This window comes from Pseudonaja textilis, chromosome 1 (genome assembly GCF_049901715.1).
Source record: "Pseudonaja textilis isolate UNSWEBS1 chromosome 1, rPseTex1.2, whole genome shotgun sequence".
Classification (NCBI taxonomy): domain Eukaryota; kingdom Metazoa; phylum Chordata; class Lepidosauria; order Squamata; family Elapidae; genus Pseudonaja; species Pseudonaja textilis.
The window spans coordinates 228,979,102-228,998,701 of NC_141990.1; the positions used below are offsets into that span (position 1 = coordinate 228,979,102).

Below are 19,600 nucleotides of genomic sequence, written 5' to 3' on the forward strand. Positions count from 1 at the left end.
ATAGGGAGAATATCTACAATTAAGATGAATATATTACCAAGGATCTTATATTTGTTTTGGACTATTCCAATTAAATTAGGGGAAAAATTGTTATAGACTTAAATAAAATAATATTGAAATACATATGGCAGGGGAAGAAGGCAAGAATTAAACTTAAGTTGTTATTAAATGGTAGAATAAGAGGAGGATTTGGCTCACCTAACTGGGAAGTATATTATCAGGTGGCGGCATTGATATGGGTTAAAGTATGGGTTTTATTAAGGAATGTTAGATTATTAACACGAGAAGGTCATGATCTATTACTGGGATGGCATGCTTTTTTATGGTATAAAGAAAGTAAGACTCATGGGTATTTCAAGAGACACTATATACAAGGTTCTTTATTGTTGATATAGGAGAAAATAAGAAAACAACATTACAGGAAAATTCCAGTCTGGTTGTCAACTACAGAAGCAGGGGTGGCTTTCTCCCGGTTCGGAACGGTTCTATAGAACATGATGTTATGAGTCTGGGTCATTCGGAGAACTGGTAAATCGTGCCCCTGGCTGGCCCTGCCCCTTCCTGCCCGTGCAGTCCCCACCCCGCCCAGTTATTCCTCATCTCGCCCGCCATTGCTAACCTGCCTTTGCCCGCCACTGCTGCCTGCTTTCCACCGTGGCCCTGATCTCCCTGGGTGAGTGACCCTACAAGCAAGCCCCGGTCGAGTCGACACCCGGGCCAGCCTAGGCTGCTGTGTTGTCTCCAAATACCCTGCCCCATCCCCGGGCTTGCCTGGGCTGGAGGCCGTGCTTGCCAGCGAGCGGAGACAGTGTTCTCCTGCCCCCGCTGGCCAGGGAAAAGCCACCGTGGGGATGGGGCTGTGCTTGCCAGTGGGAGGAGAAAGCGTTCTCTTCCCCTCGCTGGCCACAGAAAAGCCACCGTGAGGACAGAACCATGCTTGCCAGCAAGAGGAGAAAGCATTCTCTTCCCCTCACTGCCGGGAAGGGCTCCATCATGGAGGGCTGTGTCTTTCGGCCAGGCACTTTCCCTCGGGCCTCCTGCCTCACATGGGGCAGCGGGAGGAGGGATGTGTATGGTGGGGAAGGAAGACTGTCTGCAGTTCTTGCAGCTAAAACCAGGAATCCTGGGGTATCTGCAAATTTGCATTTGCTGCACTGGCTGGGAAGACACTTACTCCACTTGACACTGCTCAACTCCCTGGCCAATATGTGTCAGAAGAGGGAGGAAGAAAAACCTGTCTTCCTCCTCGGGCATTCTCACAGAGTATGGACACATGAGGCTGGGACCTTCTGTGCATGGGCGAGTCCCTCTGGCGCTGCAAGGAGTCGGCACGTGGGCGACTCCCTGTGTGTGTGTGTGTATGTCCGAGGAGAAAAGTTGCCGAACTTTTCTTCCTGTCCCCCAGAGTGAAGACAGCTGCCGCAGCCTGTACCTTTAAGGTACTTTGACATGGAGGGGTTGAGAAGGGGGACCATAAACAGACAGCCCGGTGACAGAAGCTGCCTTCTGAGCAGCTCCTCTCTGAAGGGAAGGGAGTAAGAAAAGTTTGGCAATTCTTCTACTCCTTCTCTGGTAGAGCATGCACACACGGCACTGGGAGCATCTCCGGAGAAGGGTTGCTGAACTTTTCTTCCTCCCTCCCAAGGGGACCACTTTAAGCGTGATTACTCCCTGCCTCAGCCCTCAGAAAGCATCTCCCAGTGGAGCAGCGACAGCTGGGGTGGGGGGTGCTCAAAGCCCCATTGCAAGGTCCCCTCTCTCTTAAAGCAGCGGGCTTTAAAATGGCACCACTCATGTGTGTGTGTGTCTGTGTGTGTGTGCGAGAGAGAGAGAAAGAAGAAAGGAAGGAAGGGCAAGAAAGAGGAAGGGAGAGAGAGAGAAAAAAAGAGCAAGAAAGAAAAAGGAAGAAAGAAAGGAAGTGAAATGAAGAAAGAGGGGATGGAAGGAAGGGACAGAAAGAAAAAGAAAGAAAGAGAGGTAGAAAGGAAGGGGAGAGAAAGAGAGAAAGAGAGGGAAAGAGAGAGAGAGGAGATAGAAAGAGAGAGAGAGAAAGAGAGGGAGACAGAGAAAGAGAGGGGGAGGGAGGGGAGAGAGAGAGAAAGCAAGGGAAAGAGAGAATCCCACAACTGGGTGGCTACTGCCCCCCCTCCCCCCTGATCTGGTCCAATAGCTTGTGATCCAATGTAAGAAGGATGTTGAGGAACAAAGAGTGAAAGGGTGCAGAAGTATTCATCCAGAATTGAAGGTTTGGCTCCTGGGGAGAAGGAGCATCTTTGGGGCTGAAACTCATGTACTGTAGATACAATAAGAAGCACCAGTTGGGTCTAGGAAGGGTCACCAATCTGAAATGTTAAAGGCTGCATGATTCTGTAGCCCTCAGTAGGGCGGTTCCTTCCTTCCTTCCTTCCTTCCTTCCTTCCTTCCTTCCTTCCTTCCTTCCTTCCTTCCTTCCTTCCTTCCTGCTATTGCCTTTCTTCTGGGGTGTTCTTATTCTATAATACTGTATAACTAGGGTTGCTCTGAGCATCCTCTTGTTTCTAAGCTGCCTCATTTGTTTCTGTTGATTGCATGTATTTTTTCTGAAGACCCTGCACAAAGATTAAAAATCACAGTCTCTGCCTGCAGGCTTATTCTCTGAGAGGCAGAGGACAATAGAACAGGGTCAAACTAGGAGAATCCCACCTCTGGGTGTGTGTGTATGTGTGTGTCTCATGTGGGCTTCCTAGCTTTAAAAGGAGAGAGGGAAGGAGGAAGGGACAGAAAGAAAGACAAAGAAAGAGGGAGAGAGGGAGGGGAGAGAGAGAAAGAGAGGGGATACAGAAAGAGAGAGAGGGAAAGAGAGAGAGGGAGATACAAGAAAGTAAAAGAAAGAAAGGGGAAAGAAAAAGGGAGAGAGAAAGGAAGTGAAAGGAAGAAAGGAGGATGGAAGGAAGGGGGAGAAAGAAAGAAAGAAAGAAAGAAAGAAAGAAAGAAAGAGGGAGGGAGGGAGGAGGGAGGACAGGAGAAAGTAAATGAGATATATTATGGATGGATAGATAAATACATGGAAGGAAGGAGGGAGGGAGAGAGAAAAAAGGAGACGAAGTAAGGACATAAACCCTGGCTTCAGAAGACTTTGAAGCAGCACAGCAATCTACAAGGGATCTCAGAGGTCATCTAGTCCAACCCCCTGCTCCAGCAGGAGATCCTTACAGAATCAAAAATAACAGGGTTAGAAGGGTATATGTGTGTGTGTGTGTGTGTGTGTGTGTATATATATGTGTGTGTGTGTGTGTGTCTGTCAAAATACCAAAAACAGGCCAAGTAGCTGTATGGAGGTCATTCGTAAATTAGAACACTTGCTAATCAACTGGCCACTAAGCGAGGACCTGGTCATTAAGCGAGGACCACTTAAATTTGGGTTGCCAGACACATGCCACCTGCCCGGGCCTTGCCTGGGCCTCTCTAGGCCTTGGAAACTGGCAAAAAGCACTTGCTAAGCAATTTGCCACTAAGCGAAGACCTGGTCCTTAAGCAAGGACCACTTAAATTTGGGTTGCCAGCCACATGGCCACCTGCCTCCCCAGGCCTTGGAAACTGGCAAAAAGCACTTGCTAAGCAATTGGCCACGAAGCGAGGACCTGGTCGTTAAGCGAGGACCACTTAAATTTGGGTTGCCAGCCACATGGCCACACCCACCCCAATCACATGACCATGTAGCCATGACCACCCATCACATGACCACATAGCCATGCCCAATCAGCAAACCACTCCCACCCCATTCACATGACCACCAAACCACACCCACAGACACCCACAGAACCAGTTGTTAAGAAATTTGAATCCCACCCCTGCTTAAAACGGTCATTAGGGCAGAGAACTGGTTGTTAAATTATTTGAATCCCACCGCCGCTTTTAACACAGTAATTTTTTTCACATTCTCTGAATGTACAACAAAAGGTTTCTTCCCATTCTCTATCTATATAATCAAATCTTTCATGTCTCTGATCAGCAAAAATTCATTGTTACAAGGAATAACAACATAAATATTTTAAATTTCACCAAATAAAACAACTTTACACTTTTTCCCTTTGCTTTGACCTTTAATCTCTTTACATAGTCTCCTACAACTTGATTTTGTTTCATTTGCTCTTTATCTCTATCAGAAAACCCTTCAAGGCTTTAACAAGGTTCTTCTTTAAATCCAAGCTAAAAAGTCATCCATTGCCCTTCTGTTTTGTCATTTGTGTATTAGTTAATAAAGCATAAGCTGATTTCATTTGTATATCTGGGGTAACACTTTTTCCATATCATTGTTGTGATCTGTCATTTTAGAATACACATTCTAATCAGCCACAATCTCAGTTTTATCCAGAAAAACTTTTCCTCTTACACAATCTCTGTTAAATCCACATTTATGATAGACAATCTTAAGAATAATTTTTGAGTAAATTGTTCCCAAATATCCTTGCGTTTTTCCAAAGTTAGACTATTTTCCTCCATTCTGTATTAATGGGTCTCTTCTCCTTTAATTATAATTTTAAGTTCTTTCTGATTCCCTCTAGTGTCCAACTTTCAAAGTCCCATCTTACCATATTTTCCCAATCAACAACATTTCCCATAGAAAGATTTCTTGCACTTAATTTCAAAATCTTCATATCTTCTATACCACAAAATTTCTTTTGGTGAGGATTGAAGGAGAATCACCCAGTGTAATCAAAGTTACTATTCTGAAGGATCCTACTATCCAGAAAGCAGTTAACAAGCAATTTACATAAATGATTAAGAAAGGAAATTTGCCCAAACAGGACTGACAGTGACATTTGCAAAGGTGGGCACACCCTTATCACCCAGTACTCTAAACTTGTCTTACATTCTCTTCATGGGGAGCTGTTCTTTGGAGTGCTTGGGGATGATCCTGAGTCCTTTTTTTGTTGTTGTTGTTCACAGAGAAGTTCCAAGTTTGCCATTGCTTCTCTGGAAGTTTGGTAAATGCAAATTATTCAATGATAATAATACTCATCTCTAATGATCTAAGAGCTAGAGCCCATTGTAATTACATAGCCAAAAAGGCATTAAGAGTTGTTAACCTAATCCTGTGTAGCTTTTTCTCCAGTAATATCACTCTACTAACTAGAGCATATAAAACATTTGCTAGACCAATACTTGAATAGAGCTCATCAGTCTGGAACCCGCATTACATATCGGATATTAGTACAATTGAGAAATATTTTATGAGAAGAATCCTCCACTCCTCTACACGTAGCAGAATACCTTATGCCACCAGACTTGAAATTTTAGACGTAGACAACCTAGAACTATGCCGCCTTCGGTTCGATCTAAGTATAGTATATAAAATTATATATTACAATGTCCTACCTATCAATGAATACTTCAGCTTCAACCATAACAACACAAGAGCACACAATAGGTACAAACTCAAGGTAAACCGCACCAAACTTGATTGCAGGAAATATGACTTTAGCAACAGAGTGGTCAATGTCTGGAATACTCTAACTGACTTTGTGGTGTCTTCCCCAAACCTCAAAAACTTTAACCTTAGACTGTCTATTATTGACCTCACCCCTTTCCTAAGAGGTCTGTAGGGGGCGTGCATAAGTGCACCAACATGCCTACTGTCCCTGTCCTATTGTTTCTTTTTTATTCGTATCCATTTCATGTATTCAAAACCATGCTTATAGTTATACCTGTTATCTAATACTTGCTTGACAAATAAATAAAATAAATAAAAATATTAATAATCAAAATGCTACACATAGGAAGGCAAGTCTCTCTTGAATGTAGATGGAAACTAAAGTACTTAATGTAGATTAGCAATTACCTTGCAAGTCAATATTTATATTAAAGCAGATTCCCAAAATCCTCAGCAGAAGAAATTTTCAGGGATCTTTACAGTATTAAAGGAAGTTAGTAAAAAATTGAAGAGAAAGTTCAAGAAATGTTAACAATATGATATAAGCCACCCAAATAACAAAAAGCGTGCAGTAAATTTCAGATAAAATCTTGTCATAAAGTGTAAAAATTTTAAAGTATATGAGAATTCTCAAAGAATGACCAAACATTATAGACCTATAAATCTACACACAGCTGCAGATTTTTTAATCAGTATAATTACTGTCATATCTGCACATTGCTGAGTGAACATTTATAAACTTCTGAATTCAATCCTAGGAACTGATCTCCTCCCTCAAAAATTAGACTATCTACGAGAATCTCAGCACTTAATAGCTAAGAAAGTATCTCACATCATCCAGAAAACTATCTTTATACCATTTTGATTATAATCATAGATAGAATTGTATCTTAGAAAAAAGAAGAGAAGAGAATATGGTTAAATATCACAACTGTATTTATCTTTCCATGGATACTTTTTTAGAATTCAAGAGAAAGCAACACATACCAAACTGTAAAAATAATACTGATCACTCACCGTAGTATTTCTAGTTTACAGACGTGATGTTGGAGTCCCTCACACAGCAATTCCTCTGCTTTCTCATCTGTGTCCTCAAGAAACAACTCTAACTCTTTCAATCTCTGGTTTTTCTTGAAGACTTCAGTAAAATGCCTGCTGCAGGACTCTGTGAAGGACCATCCAATGAACCTGAAAAATGCAGCAACTATTCAGAAGAATTCAAATTATATCTTCTAGTTAGCAGTAATAGCAGATATAAAAATAGATGGTACAGACAATAGTAATTAAAAGCAATTAAAAGCAATAATTATGGGCATATAATCCACAGATCTAAATTATCATGTGGTTAAATACAGACACTACATTAAAATATCCTATAAATAATATGTAGATTATATGTCAAAGTAAAAAATAAGTTCTAGAATGCAAATCTTGGATTTGGCACATTTCATGTGTGCAGCTGTAATCTAAAATGTATTCCAAATAGAATGAATTTCTAAATCTAATTTTATTTTAAAATAAGAAGTTAATTTAGACATCAAAGTATATCCCCACAATTTGGTTAGCCATTGTTCATCAAAAGATATCAAACATCATTTTCAATTTTTATTTTTATTTGTTATCTATATTCCAAATAGAATGTACTTCTAGGCTTCCGGTGATGTCTCTCTCGCTGATGGACTGAAGACCGTGATCGTCCGCAGCTTTGATCCGTGCTCTCCTGTCGGAGGGCTCCGATCATCCGGATTTGGGGCCAGAGCCACCCTGTAGGAGTGGTGAGGAAAGGGAAGATTGCCAGCTGGGTTGAGGGGAGCCGTATCTCCCCTCCTTGGATTGGCAAACACTCCCCTTCGAAGACAGCCCCTTCAGAGTGGTCGAATATGGCCACCCTGAAGAGGAAGAGCTAACTGGGATAAGATTGTGCAGGAGCGGTGAAGAAGAGGAAGGCAATAAAACCAGGATAATTTGGTCCAACATTCAAATACAAGGTACCCCAGAATTAAAATTATAAGAATTTTTAAGAAAGACAATTAAAGCAGCAGACATAGAAAGTGAAGAAAAAAATGTTTTTGACAGCTGAGAGTGGCTTTGAACCGTGAAAGGAAGAAGCTGGAGGAAGATATTTGCTTAAACTGGATAAATATACTTTTGACACCAAACAGGCATAGCTAAACTGAACTTGAACGTGTCAAAGGGAAAAAATAAAAAATAGTAATTGATACCTGGTGACAGCTTTGAAATTCAGCTGCCACATAATGGAAGGGGGGTGGAGGAGTTGAAAAGTTCAAGGTTATTCTCTATGCCGTACTAAGAAATTCCAGTTGCAGTTAATTGGCTCTCATGATTTATAAAGTGTAGAAGTGGAAGGAGAAAAGGTGGATTCTGTGTAACGTGCAAAAATACTTTCACTTTGGGAAATGGCCTTAGACGTACCAGATCTGTTCCTAAATAAACCAATTGGAGAGAATATGTCTCGGAGTGATTGATATCATGGATACTTTCTGGATGCCTTACATTTATTTCCCAAAGTCTACTTTTATTTTTTGAAGGGGTTTGGCTGATACCCCGGAGGTCTTTTCCCAGAGATGGAAAAAGATCAACAATCAGCCGAAGTTGGAGATGTACAGGAGGGAGCATGTGGGGGCCCTCCCTCCGGAGCACTAACTGGATCTGCCAGCCCTTGTTTGGAGGAGATGATGGATGCTTTCAGAATGGCAGTAGAGGAAAGAGATTTGACAGCTATACCGAAGCATTTCAACTCAAGAAGTTGTTATAACTCAGAGGTAATCCAGCTGTCTGAAGAGAAATCTTTCTCTAGCCCCAGGCATAATTGCTATTCTTTCAGATTGGAGGGAAGAGAGACAATTGGAGTCAAACCCAAGATTTTTCCTGGTAGTCCATTGGAGGCAGATTTACATCAACAGTTCCAGAATTTAAAGGTGACAGGCTTGGTCTCACAGTCTGTTTGGACGGGTGGAAGCTTGAGACCACCTATGTTCACTTACCCAAGTATCGTGAGGGATGAGGAGATTATACAGATGCCAGTTGGAGGAGCCCAGCAAGGAGCATCAACTGACAGAGGTATGTTGCAACCTTCGAGGCAATCCCCTCATTTTCCAGAAGGAATTTTGCCCCCTGCAGAGAGTATCTCTCCAGGTGGGGATTTTATCAAGGCCAGGGGTGGATTCAGTGCCAACGGCACCCAGCACCAACACAGCCATGGTCTGAAGGGGGGTTGCCCAGACAACAGACAGCAGCCACTCCCCCTCCACCTGTCCAGGGAACCAGGCCATGCCCATTTTCCTCCTGGCAACCACAAATGCAACCCCAACCTGCAGCGAGGCCACAGGTACCCCTATTCCAGAGAAGCACTGTTGGGTATATGGATACACCAACTAGGTTTGGGTGAATAAATATATAAACCTAGGTTTAAGTGTTTGTAGCTTTAAGCACCAAACTGCAATGTAATTAGATAATTAAGGGTGCGGTTGCAAGCAGCAATAAAAGGCAGTGAGAGTAACGTAACCCTTCCTGGTTACTGGCCTGGTTTCTGGTCTCCTGGTCACCGATCGCTGGTCTCTCAGCTGTCTGCTGCCTGCTTTTTACTCCTGTATGAGACGTCTGCTTCTTGGCTACTGTGCTGGATACCGTTTCTACTGAACAAAAGGACTGTTTACTTGGTGAGCTGATATCCTGTGCATACTCAGCGTTGTCTTCGAGAGAAAGGTATCGGAAGGAGCAGATAAAGACATTGTACTGACTAGTTTAATGGACTAGGTTACTGGATGGATATATTGGATAAATGACATATGGACTGAATGACAATGCTTAAACTCTAAATGAATAAAATAACTATTTAAAACTACAAACAGTGTTTTTGTCTCCAGTGTGTGTATACTCTTGGGCCCAGCCTCTCTCTCTCATTTGGCTGCCTGGCTTGACTGCTGCTGCACACTCTGCTTGGGGGTTTGTCCCCAAACACTAACAAGCACCACCCAGCCAGGCTTCAGGGGGCCTACCCAGCCTACATACACCACCCGGCCGGTTCCTTTCATTCCAGTTCAACCTGCAGGGGCCTGGCATGTGCCACCTCCCTAACCACGACCCAGGCTGGACCAAATACCTTTAAGGCTGTATTTGATGGCCACCGTGAACATTTCAATTACTTCCTCGCTCGAATTCGATCCCTTATAGAACAATTTGGAGATCAATATGCCACAGAGCGGGATTTGGTTACGATCATAACAGATGGGATGAATGAAGGGGATGCTTCAGACTGGGTGGCCCAACTACACAACGAACAAGCCCCTGAACTACATGATGCAAACAGATTTATTCAATTGTTAAGACTCAGATTTGAAAATCCAGACAGGGTAGCAGAGAATGAAGACAAGTTAATGGAAATGAGGCAAGGCAAGCAACCCTTGTCAGGATTTATTTGGGACTTTAGAAGGGTCGCAAGCCACATCATGGATTGGCCTGAAAGAATGACTTTACACTACTTTAAAAATGCCATTGATCCAGAAGTAAAGAAGGTCTGTGAAATTAGGGGAATCCCAGAGATCTTACAATCGTGGTATGCCACTCCCTTAGCTTAGATCACAGCATCAACCCAAATAGGAAACCTCTTCCGGTAGCCCCGCCTAAGAGAATTGTGGCTAGGAGACCGCTGACCGGACCAGCCAAAACTGCTCGTACCCGACCCACCAGGGACTGAAATGTTACCACGGTGGCCAAGCCAGCCATAGAGCAGCAGACTGTCTGGCCCCTACTCCTCTACCACAAGCACCACAGTCGAAGTCTAATCCAGCGGTTAGAGGTCAGAAGAATCAAGGAAGACCTCCGGGCATTGGCAGGTTTGCCAAACACATCCTGGGAAAGCCCCCTCTGTGCAGATGGGAGCAACAGACCACCAGATTGGCACCACGTCCCTGAGAACCCGACCTGGGAAGATGACCCAATGGTGAGTGATCCCATCATATCTTTTACAGTCAAGGTCAAGTTAGTGGTACCAAATACGGGGGAGGCCGAAGAGTTAGAAGCTGTCATTGATACTGGGTGTTCTAGATGTCTTATCGGACTCCCTATCATTGAACAATTGGGCATAAAGGCTAACCTGCTAAAACACCCAATCAGATTTGAGCAAGTGGATGGAACCTTAATTGGGGGGACCCCAGCAACCCAAATGACAGAATTGATCAAGATGGAATTTGGGCCTCATCACGAACTCATATGCTTTATAGTGGCCCCCAAGATGTCAGAATCAATCATACTGGGACTTGCTTGGCTAGACAAATGGGCCCCGATGATCAAATGGGAGGATGGATTCAGAAAAATCCTTATTGGACCGGGCCCATTGTCCCCACTTCTGCTCACTACAAAACCACCAGTCAGCTTGAACCCAGAGCCTGAGCCAGCATCCATAGCATCCCACCTTCTCCCAGATAACCCCCAGGTACCTGACTAATACAAAGACTTGGCTGAGGCATTCAGTGAAGAAGAGTGTAATGTTTTACCTCCCCATCGAGCCATTGATTGTGCCATAGAATTAGAGCCCAGGGCAAAATTAGATGCTGGATTGCCTGGAATTGGTTATTATTAAGAAGATTAATTGTGGAAATGGTTGGAGATTAATGTTTAATATAAATAAAAGAGAAATGAAAAGAATTTTGAAAAGTGGAAAGTGGAAAGTGATACAGAGCACCATCTAATGGTCAAAGATTTTTTTCCCCTACAAAATTGCATGCAAACTTACTGGACTTGTTATGAAATAAGAAACAAATAAAATAATAAGAACCCCAGAAATTAAAAAGGGGGGGGAGAAATTTTACTAAGAGGATTTACAAATGCAATTCCCTGGGACTGTTGGGGGTTGACTGTGATAAAAAGACAGAATGATTAACGAGAAATAAAGATAAAAGGAGACTTTTGACAAAGATTGAAATAAAAGACTCCGAATATTAATAATTTAACTGATTACAAAAATGGAAGAAATAAACAAAGACTTTAAGTTGGAATTACAAATGGTAAAAGGAATGATGAAAGAAAGAAAGGAATTATTGGAAATATTGGAAAAGAAAATAATGGCGATGGCAGAAGAACAAAGAAATCCTAGCGAGGCAGAGTTAAAAGAAGAAGAAAGAAGTTCAGACAGACATGGAGAACAAGAGACATTGCCAAAAAAACATTAAAGGAATTAAGACTATGACATTGAGGACAGAGTTAATAAATAAAAGAGAAAACGCTCCCAGGATTAAACAAAAGAAGAAATTATACAAAAGGAAACTTCAAAAGAGAGAACAGGAAAGGGGGGGGAGAGAAGATGGGTAAAATGCTAGAAGAAAAGATAGAAGACCATCTTTTCGAAAATCAAGAAAAGGGAAAGTTGGCTATTTTCTTGATGAAATCAAGAAAAGGGAAAGTTGGCTATTAAAAGAAATAATAAAGCCGAAAAAAAATCAGAGATAAGGGTTATGGATTCTATAAGGGGGATACCACATGGAATACAGATCGGTGTTTAGTTTAAAACTTGTTGGGAAATATTTTAGGAATGTATAATTTTGTGTGTGTGTGTGTGTGTGTGTGTGTGTGTGTGTGTATGTGTGTATGTCTATGTGTATGTGTATGTGCATATATATATGCTTGCACTGGCATGAAGCCAAAAGCACCGGCCTGAGGATGGCGAGTGGGACCTCGCCAAGATGCTCTTAATCTTACACGGGAAAAGACCCGAACACACCTAGACCTATGAATATATATATATATATATAATGAGCTGTATGTAAAATGTGTTATGAACCCTTTTCTTTTTTGGAGGATCAAAACAAAGGAATGGGAATGAATTAAAAAATATGATTACTAATGATTATAAGTAAAATGAAGACAAAATGAGAGATATTAAGAAGTTATTTTAGGGATTTACTGGAGGGGATATATACAGTTGATTATTTAATGCTGATTTTGTCTGTAGTGCCTTTTATATATGGGAGGAGGGCTTTGCCGTTTTCTTGTTCTCTGTCTTGGATTTTGGTTGGGGTTTCTTTTTGGATTAGGTGAGTAATCTTCTTTCTTGGGAATCCATTGGCTGTTAGTATGTTGGTGAGAGTGTGTAGTTCGGTTTTTTGGTGTTGTTCATCGGCTAAGCATAAAAGGCACTACAGACAAAATCAGCAAGATCCTCCAAAAACACAACATTAAAACAGCATTCTGCACAAACAGAAAAATATCCACCATCCTAAGAAACCCCAAAGACAAAATCAAATTAGAAAACCAAGGAGTATACGAAATCCCCTGCACTGCCTGCCCCACCACATACATTGGACAAACTAACAGAAGAATAAGTGCACGCATCGAAGAACGTAAGAACTCTATCAAAAAAGAAGAACCGACCTCTTCCCTGGTCCAACACCTCAAAGCCACAGGACATGAGATTGACTTTAAAAATACCAGAACTATCGCCAAAACCGAACACTTCAACAGCAGAATAATCAGAGAAGCCATAGAGATAGAAAAACGCCCACACAGCATGAACAAACGAGATGACACCTCCTGCCTACCAGCCATTTGGAAACCCGCCCTCATGAACAGACGAGTACCCAACATGAAGAATGACACCAGACCCACACCCATGAGAGCCACACAAGATGCCACCACCACACTTCCATGTAGAAAACAGACTCACACCCACTCAGAAGATGAGATACGACCACGGACCAGAAGCCGCATTACAGCTGCATCACTACCCACTTCAAACCCCTCCGAGCCATACATGAAGCAAACCGACACCCACTATGAAGATGCAGCACGACCACGAGCTCGAAGCCAAACAGCAAGATCACAGCTCACCAACTCAAATCCCCAGCAACTAAGACTAACCTGAGCACAACCAAGCCCCCACCTGAACAGAACACGCCTCCAGCCAATCAGAACACGGCCAACCCCCAACCAATCAGAACACAGCCAAACCCCAACCAATCAGAACACACCCCCACCCAATCAGAACACAGCCAAGCCCCCACCCAATCAAGTCACACCCCACTAGCAGTTAAAAGGAAGAAGCAGCTGCAAGCTCACATCACTCTGAGAAGCACAGAGCCGAAGACAGAAGCCTGAAGATGATGAATGAGACTTCATCGAAACGTTGCCTAGATACTGCCAATCTTACGCGGGAGAAAACCCGAATAACCAAAGATCCATATATATATATGTATATACATACACATACACACACACACACACACACACACACACATACATGTATGTGCATACACATCTTGTAGGCTTTAATATACTCAATCCTAGTATTCAGTATATTTTAAAGAAATGTGTGGTTTAGTAATCCTTAATAAAGAATATCTCAGAGTGAAATGGATTACAACTTTCAAAATTTGTTCCAGACGACAATGAATTATTTACCAGTATTATTGAGCATGAAATATTTCCACCACATATGGAAGGAGCTTTTCATTACATTTTCAGCATTTCAGAGGAAAAGCGTTACTGATGTTTACGATCATGATTGGAGTAATATACTATAGTCATATATCTTACACTAAATCTCTCTTATTATAATGTAAATTAAAATTTCTATTTCCAATATTCTATGTTTGTGTGTGTACATGTGTGCTCAGATGTGTTTATGTGAAATTGTTCTGAAAATAAACTCTACTTTGCGGTGGGCGGTGGGGAAGAAGGCTACTTTGTTTTCCTAAGCATAGATAAAGAAGGACAGGAGGGACTACCAAATATTTATCAAAGAATGCAAAACAATTACTGATGCTCGGACTCTTCAATTAAGACTAGTTGGCTATTTTGATAAGCCTTCCCTGACACTGAGAAGCTTTAGTTCTGCAGCTTTCAATTACATCTCTTGAAACCACATACACCAGTCACAGGATTGTTCATTTCTTAGTGCAGCCCTGAGCTTTCTCCTCCTCACATTCAAAAATGCCATTCAGGTTTTATTCACAGAACTTGGGTGCTTTAAGATGTTGTTTTAAGGAAATAGTAATTACAATGGTCCCCCAGTGATGATGGATAACTGTCCTGTGCAATCCAGATCTAACATATGGTTGCCAATACAAGTGAGGTCAGTGAGAAGATAATGGAGGCCATGACATCTGCAGTAACACTAGATTTCATCCCCCAAACCTGAAACATTCTTAGACTGGGGACTCCACCACAGTCAAGCAATGAAATACAAGTAATACCGCTGGGCAGCAACTATCCCCAGCCTGTCCCTACAATCTCATATAATGGCACTTACAACCAGGTATCAATAAAGAGGCACAATTGCTCCCTGCCAAGATGCCATATACAATTGTTGCTATCCCCTTTCCTAACCCAGGGGTCTTGGCTGATGAAAAAACAAAACTGGGTAAAGAAAAACTGTATCCATGTTACTGTCTGCTCAGGCTTCTTTTATAGCAAAGTGGGGTGGCATGATTACTTGGAAAGAATAGGACCAATAGCTGATTGTTAAGATTTATTACTAAGATTTATGATGAGAAGATAACATGAAAACCCAATGAATAACATTTACTTTCAGATGAAGATCTCTATATACGGGAAATATAAGTTTGGTTGCTTTTTCATGTATTTGTGATGAACTAGAGAAGGATTCTTCCTCTTTGGAAGACAGCTAAAAGAAATAACAGTTCCCAGCCTAATCCCCGTCAACTCATTTCCTCAGTGTTTCCATCACCAATTCCACATTGGCCAACTATCCACACAGCCACTCTAATTCACTCCATTTACTGAGAGCAGATTACTATTTGCCAAGCACTTCCATTGATTCAGCTATCAATTCAACCCATCCAAGAGGGTGCAGTAGCCTCTTTGTTAACCTTCAATACTTACCCCTTAAACATCATAAACACACAAGACCACCTGTTATGAAGCCACAAGTACAGGTGGGAAAGCATGTCCTGTCCCTCTCTTTTCTCACTTCAGAGGAGACCCTGACACTATACCCTGCCACTAATCAAGGAATTCCCATGAAAATAATGTACCCTAAAAATACTTAAGTTAACTCTCCTTGCTTGTCTCTCAATGTCTGTTGTAACTCAGTTCCATCCTAGGCTTCAGGAACCCCCAGTAAAGCTTCCTCTACTGATGACCATGAGAAACTGATGAGAGACTTCTGTAACAGTATTTAGGTTAATATGCAGATTGCTAATATTTTGCAGAGATTTCTTTATCAATAACATCTAGAATAAAATTCTAGCAGTTACATACCTGAGGGTACTTAAGTTTCTCAGTTTTGTCAGTGCTTGAAAGAAATCTTCCATATATCTTTCATCCAAACTCCATTCCCTAAAAGGGGAAAGATATTTTTGCTTTTCAGACTTTCGCTTCAGTGTTTCCAGTTACTCTACTTTGCAAATCTAATTGGCATTCCAGTCCATTTGAAAAGTAATTGCAAATAAATGCATTCAGATTGCAGTACTAGAAAAAAGACCATTTTGTAAATGTAAGATTTACAAGTAGTCTTTGGCCAACAACCGTGTTGAACCTATCCATTACAGCCAAAAGTTGTGATAGCCATTAAGTGAAGCTCCCATTTGATCACCTTACTTACAACTGTGAAATATGAAGGAACTTTTTTATTGTTCTTATAGTTAACAATGTACTTCAGAAAAGTCTAAAAAGAAAAGGGTGTGGAGCTTTCTAAGCAGTAGCTAGGGAGATTATTGCCCTGTAGCTAGGGATCTTTTGTTGATAAGTGCTCTGAATAGGTTGTAAGCTTGTTAGCAGAGGTGAGATCCGACCAGTGTAACCAGCGTTTTGGTGATTTTATGTTTTGCACGAGCATGCACGCTTTGCGCACATGCACACCTGGCATGCGCTACGTGTGCATGTATATCATCGTCAGCTAGCTGCCTGGACAGCTGAACAGCGTTGCATGCAAGTGCGCAGCAGTTGAAAAAGCAGGAAATAAAGGTCAGGAAAGAGCCCAGGCAGGCGGGTCAGCCAAAACCAGTTCTATGTATGCTTTCTGTCTGCTGCTCTTCAGAGCAACCGGTTCTACAGAAGTGGACAGAACCAGTAGAATCACACCCCTGCTTGTTACTATTCAGCTAGTGAGAAACCAGGACAGTGCTGAGTACAAGTATAAAAACCCCTTTCCATACTGTTCCGGACTAGCAGGCTCGAAAGCCTGCAACTCTGATTGGCCCACGAATAACCGATCGTGATTGGTTGCCATAGACTGATGCGATTGGCCAGTAAACAGGCTGCCGCGATTGGCCCTGCCAAGAGCGGCAAACTCAAATCGCCTTCATTGGCTGCCTAGCCGCAACCAGCCCTATATAAGGGGCTGCTGTGGCTGGGATAGTTTGCTCAGATCTGAAGTCACTAATAAAGAGCTGTTGTTGCTATCTGAGTCTTGCCTCCGTTCTTGAACCATCCTCCCAGATCTAACACATACTTTGATCTGGGTCCACCTCTTGTGCACCCATATTTGCAAATACGTAATAAACTTTTGCTAATTTTTGAGCAGGACATCAGCTCACACCTGTGGCTAAAGCAGGATAAGAGATTGAAATGTGGAAAAAGAGCTCTTCAGCCAGCTTCACTTCCTACAGAAAACAAGCAGCTAAAAGCTACAATGAGGAAATTATTCTTGTCTCCTTCTATTAGAGAAAAACAAATCTATATCACAGCCAATGTTTCATAAGAATGAAACAAGTAAAAAACTGTGACCCCATAAAGTTTTGTAGGAGAGTCCTTAAATGTTAATCTTACGGTTTATTATTCAGTATAACAATTTTCTCAGCAAGACTAGAAAATGAGCCCTTTATCAATTCAGTGCTGAAGCAAAGAAAATATTCTCCCAAAAACTGTGTCCAAGTCACACCACTAGAAGAAATTTATTTAATTTCTCAATCCACTCCTCTTATTTGACATGAAAAGTGAGGTAGCGTTTGAATAAGAATCTCAGGTAAAACTATATAGTCTTTCATTTTTAAAAACGACTAATTTCAAAATGGCCTTATTTTAAGGGAAGAGCTTAAGAAGTTTCTAATTATTACAGAAGCACCTTTTTGTGTTATCTGCCATGTAAGATGGAAAGTTTTACATGCAATGAAACTTTCAAATGTAGTTCCACAGAACATTTGAGGGTATTGCATGTAGCTCTTTTTAATTAAAGGGAGAAAGATCCTGAACTTTGCTAAAGCCAAATGAACTTCCAATCAGTTTTAAAAGACTGTCAGTATTGCGCAATGAATAAAATAATCAAGTTTTTTTGTTTATTTAAAATTGTTAGAACCTCTAGATCTCAACAGCAATTGCCTCTCTAATCTTGAGCTGAACATTTCCTGTTGATTATCAGGCTCTTTAAGTGTGAGAGAAATTGATTGATGTTGGCCTTACCAAAGGACAACTGTTCATTTTTAATCAGCTTTCCAGCCCGCCCAGCCCATCTCTTGTCTCCACTTAAGGATTGAGAACCTTCTTTAAATTAGCTGCAAAAAGACATTTATGCATACGTGTAAATTGCATTTTACTTCTCTAGTATTATATTTGAGACAGTAGGTTAGAGAATAGTGGCAGGATGAAAAACTAAATGAAATATTCAACAGATTTTCAAAAATACTTACTCACTTTCTGTCTCTGCATGATTTACAAATGCAGAACCTTTAACAGAAAAGTATTTTAAATTCTGGCAGTGTTGTACACAATAGCCAAGGATCATCAATTCCATATCTGAGTTGCACTGATAATCTATTTCAGTGATACAACCTACTGCATTTTTTATAAAATTGTCATCTTGTATCTCATATAAATAACTCAACATTTCTTTTTGCAATTGGAAATTAGGTCTCCTTTTTGGAATATTATCTTTTACAAAGTCTAATAAGAGTTCTTTAATCTTAGGAGAAATTTCCCATCCAAACTCTTTTTTCAACTCTGTCATTCTTTTTTCTTCATTTAAAAAACCAAAAAGAAAGCGAAATCCTACTGCAAAATCAAGCCCAAAAGATTTATCTCTTTTTAATAGCATCTGCAAATTTTTATTCCAATTTTCAGAATGCGGTTCTTGAATATAAAACAAAGCAGCAAAAAACTCCTGGAAGCTTAAGTGAACGAAACTGTAGGATTTAATACAACCAATGCCCCTTTTGAAGATGCTTTCATTCAGAAAAAGGGAAAGGAAGTCTCTCTGATTTAGAGTGACTTCTTCCTCCTTAAAAAATATTTTCTGTTTCCTGACTCCTTCTGCAGCCAAAAAGCATAAACCTTTCACATTGGATTGGACATCCTGTTTGACTTCTTTATGGTGAAACTTTAACAAACTGGAGAAATACAGCATATAGATTGCAGTAAGAGTGTATGGTGTCTTCTGAAAATCCTTGCCTCTCTCCATCTCCTGCTTCATCACTGTGCAGATGATCCAACTCACAAGGGGAATGACACACATGGTGAAGAGAGTATCATTTTGTTTCACAAATTTGAGAGCTTGAGTTGCTTGGTCTCCATTTTCAAAAAAATTATAGAAATATTCTTGTCTCTCCTTTGCGGAAAACCCAAATATTTTAACATTACATGGGCACTTTAAATATTGATGGAGTTTCTCCAAAGCAGCTGGTCTTGTTGTGATTATAAGAGAAGATTTACGAAGAAGCTTTTTTTTAAACAAACTGATCAAAAGAATTCTCACTGGCTCCTTTTTCCAGGGATCAGTGCAAAGGTAGTTTTCAGGCTGATCAAGGGAATACCTTAATTCATCAAACCCATCAATTATGAACAGAAGCTTCTCTTCATTCTTCAGTATGTTTCGAATAACATTTTTGGATTCATGACACTTGAGCCATTCTTCTGAAATTATCTCTGCAATGCTACTCTCCTCTGACTCTGCATGGACATTCATCTTTCTACAGCAAATATAGAAAACATAATTAAATTTGTCCTGGTAAAGTTGTTGAGAAGCCCAATCAAATATAATTTTTTGGGCCGTTATGGTTTTTCCAAATCCTGCAGCTCCCTGTAACACAACAACTTGTGGAATGAATCCATTTTTATCAGGGTTAAATAATGCTTCAATGCTGGTTGAAGACTTAGCTCGTTTACTGATGATTTCAGCATGTTTCCTTCCCATTGCCAGAATTTCATCTGCTCTCTCCTTTTTAGATGGGTGATAATCTAGGATGATTAGCTTTGAGTATCTCTGGTTGAGGAACACAT

The 19,600-nt window shown here is 41.1% G+C and overlaps 1 protein-coding gene across 1 annotated transcript in view; it reads right to left on the bottom strand.

Moving 5' to 3' along the window:
- The window catches only part of LOC113440202 (NACHT, LRR and PYD domains-containing protein 12), a 432,514-nt gene that overhangs the window by 28,688 nt on the left and 384,226 nt on the right, over positions 1-19,600 (bottom strand). Inside the window, exons 5-6 of the mRNA XM_087928375.1 lie at positions 15,650-15,727; positions 6,431-6,601 (exon numbers count right to left, since the gene is read on the bottom strand). Coding sequence (XP_087784501.1) covers positions 6,431-6,601; positions 15,650-15,727 — 249 coding nt within the window. The remainder of the gene's footprint in view (positions 1-6,430; positions 6,602-15,649; positions 15,728-19,600) is intronic.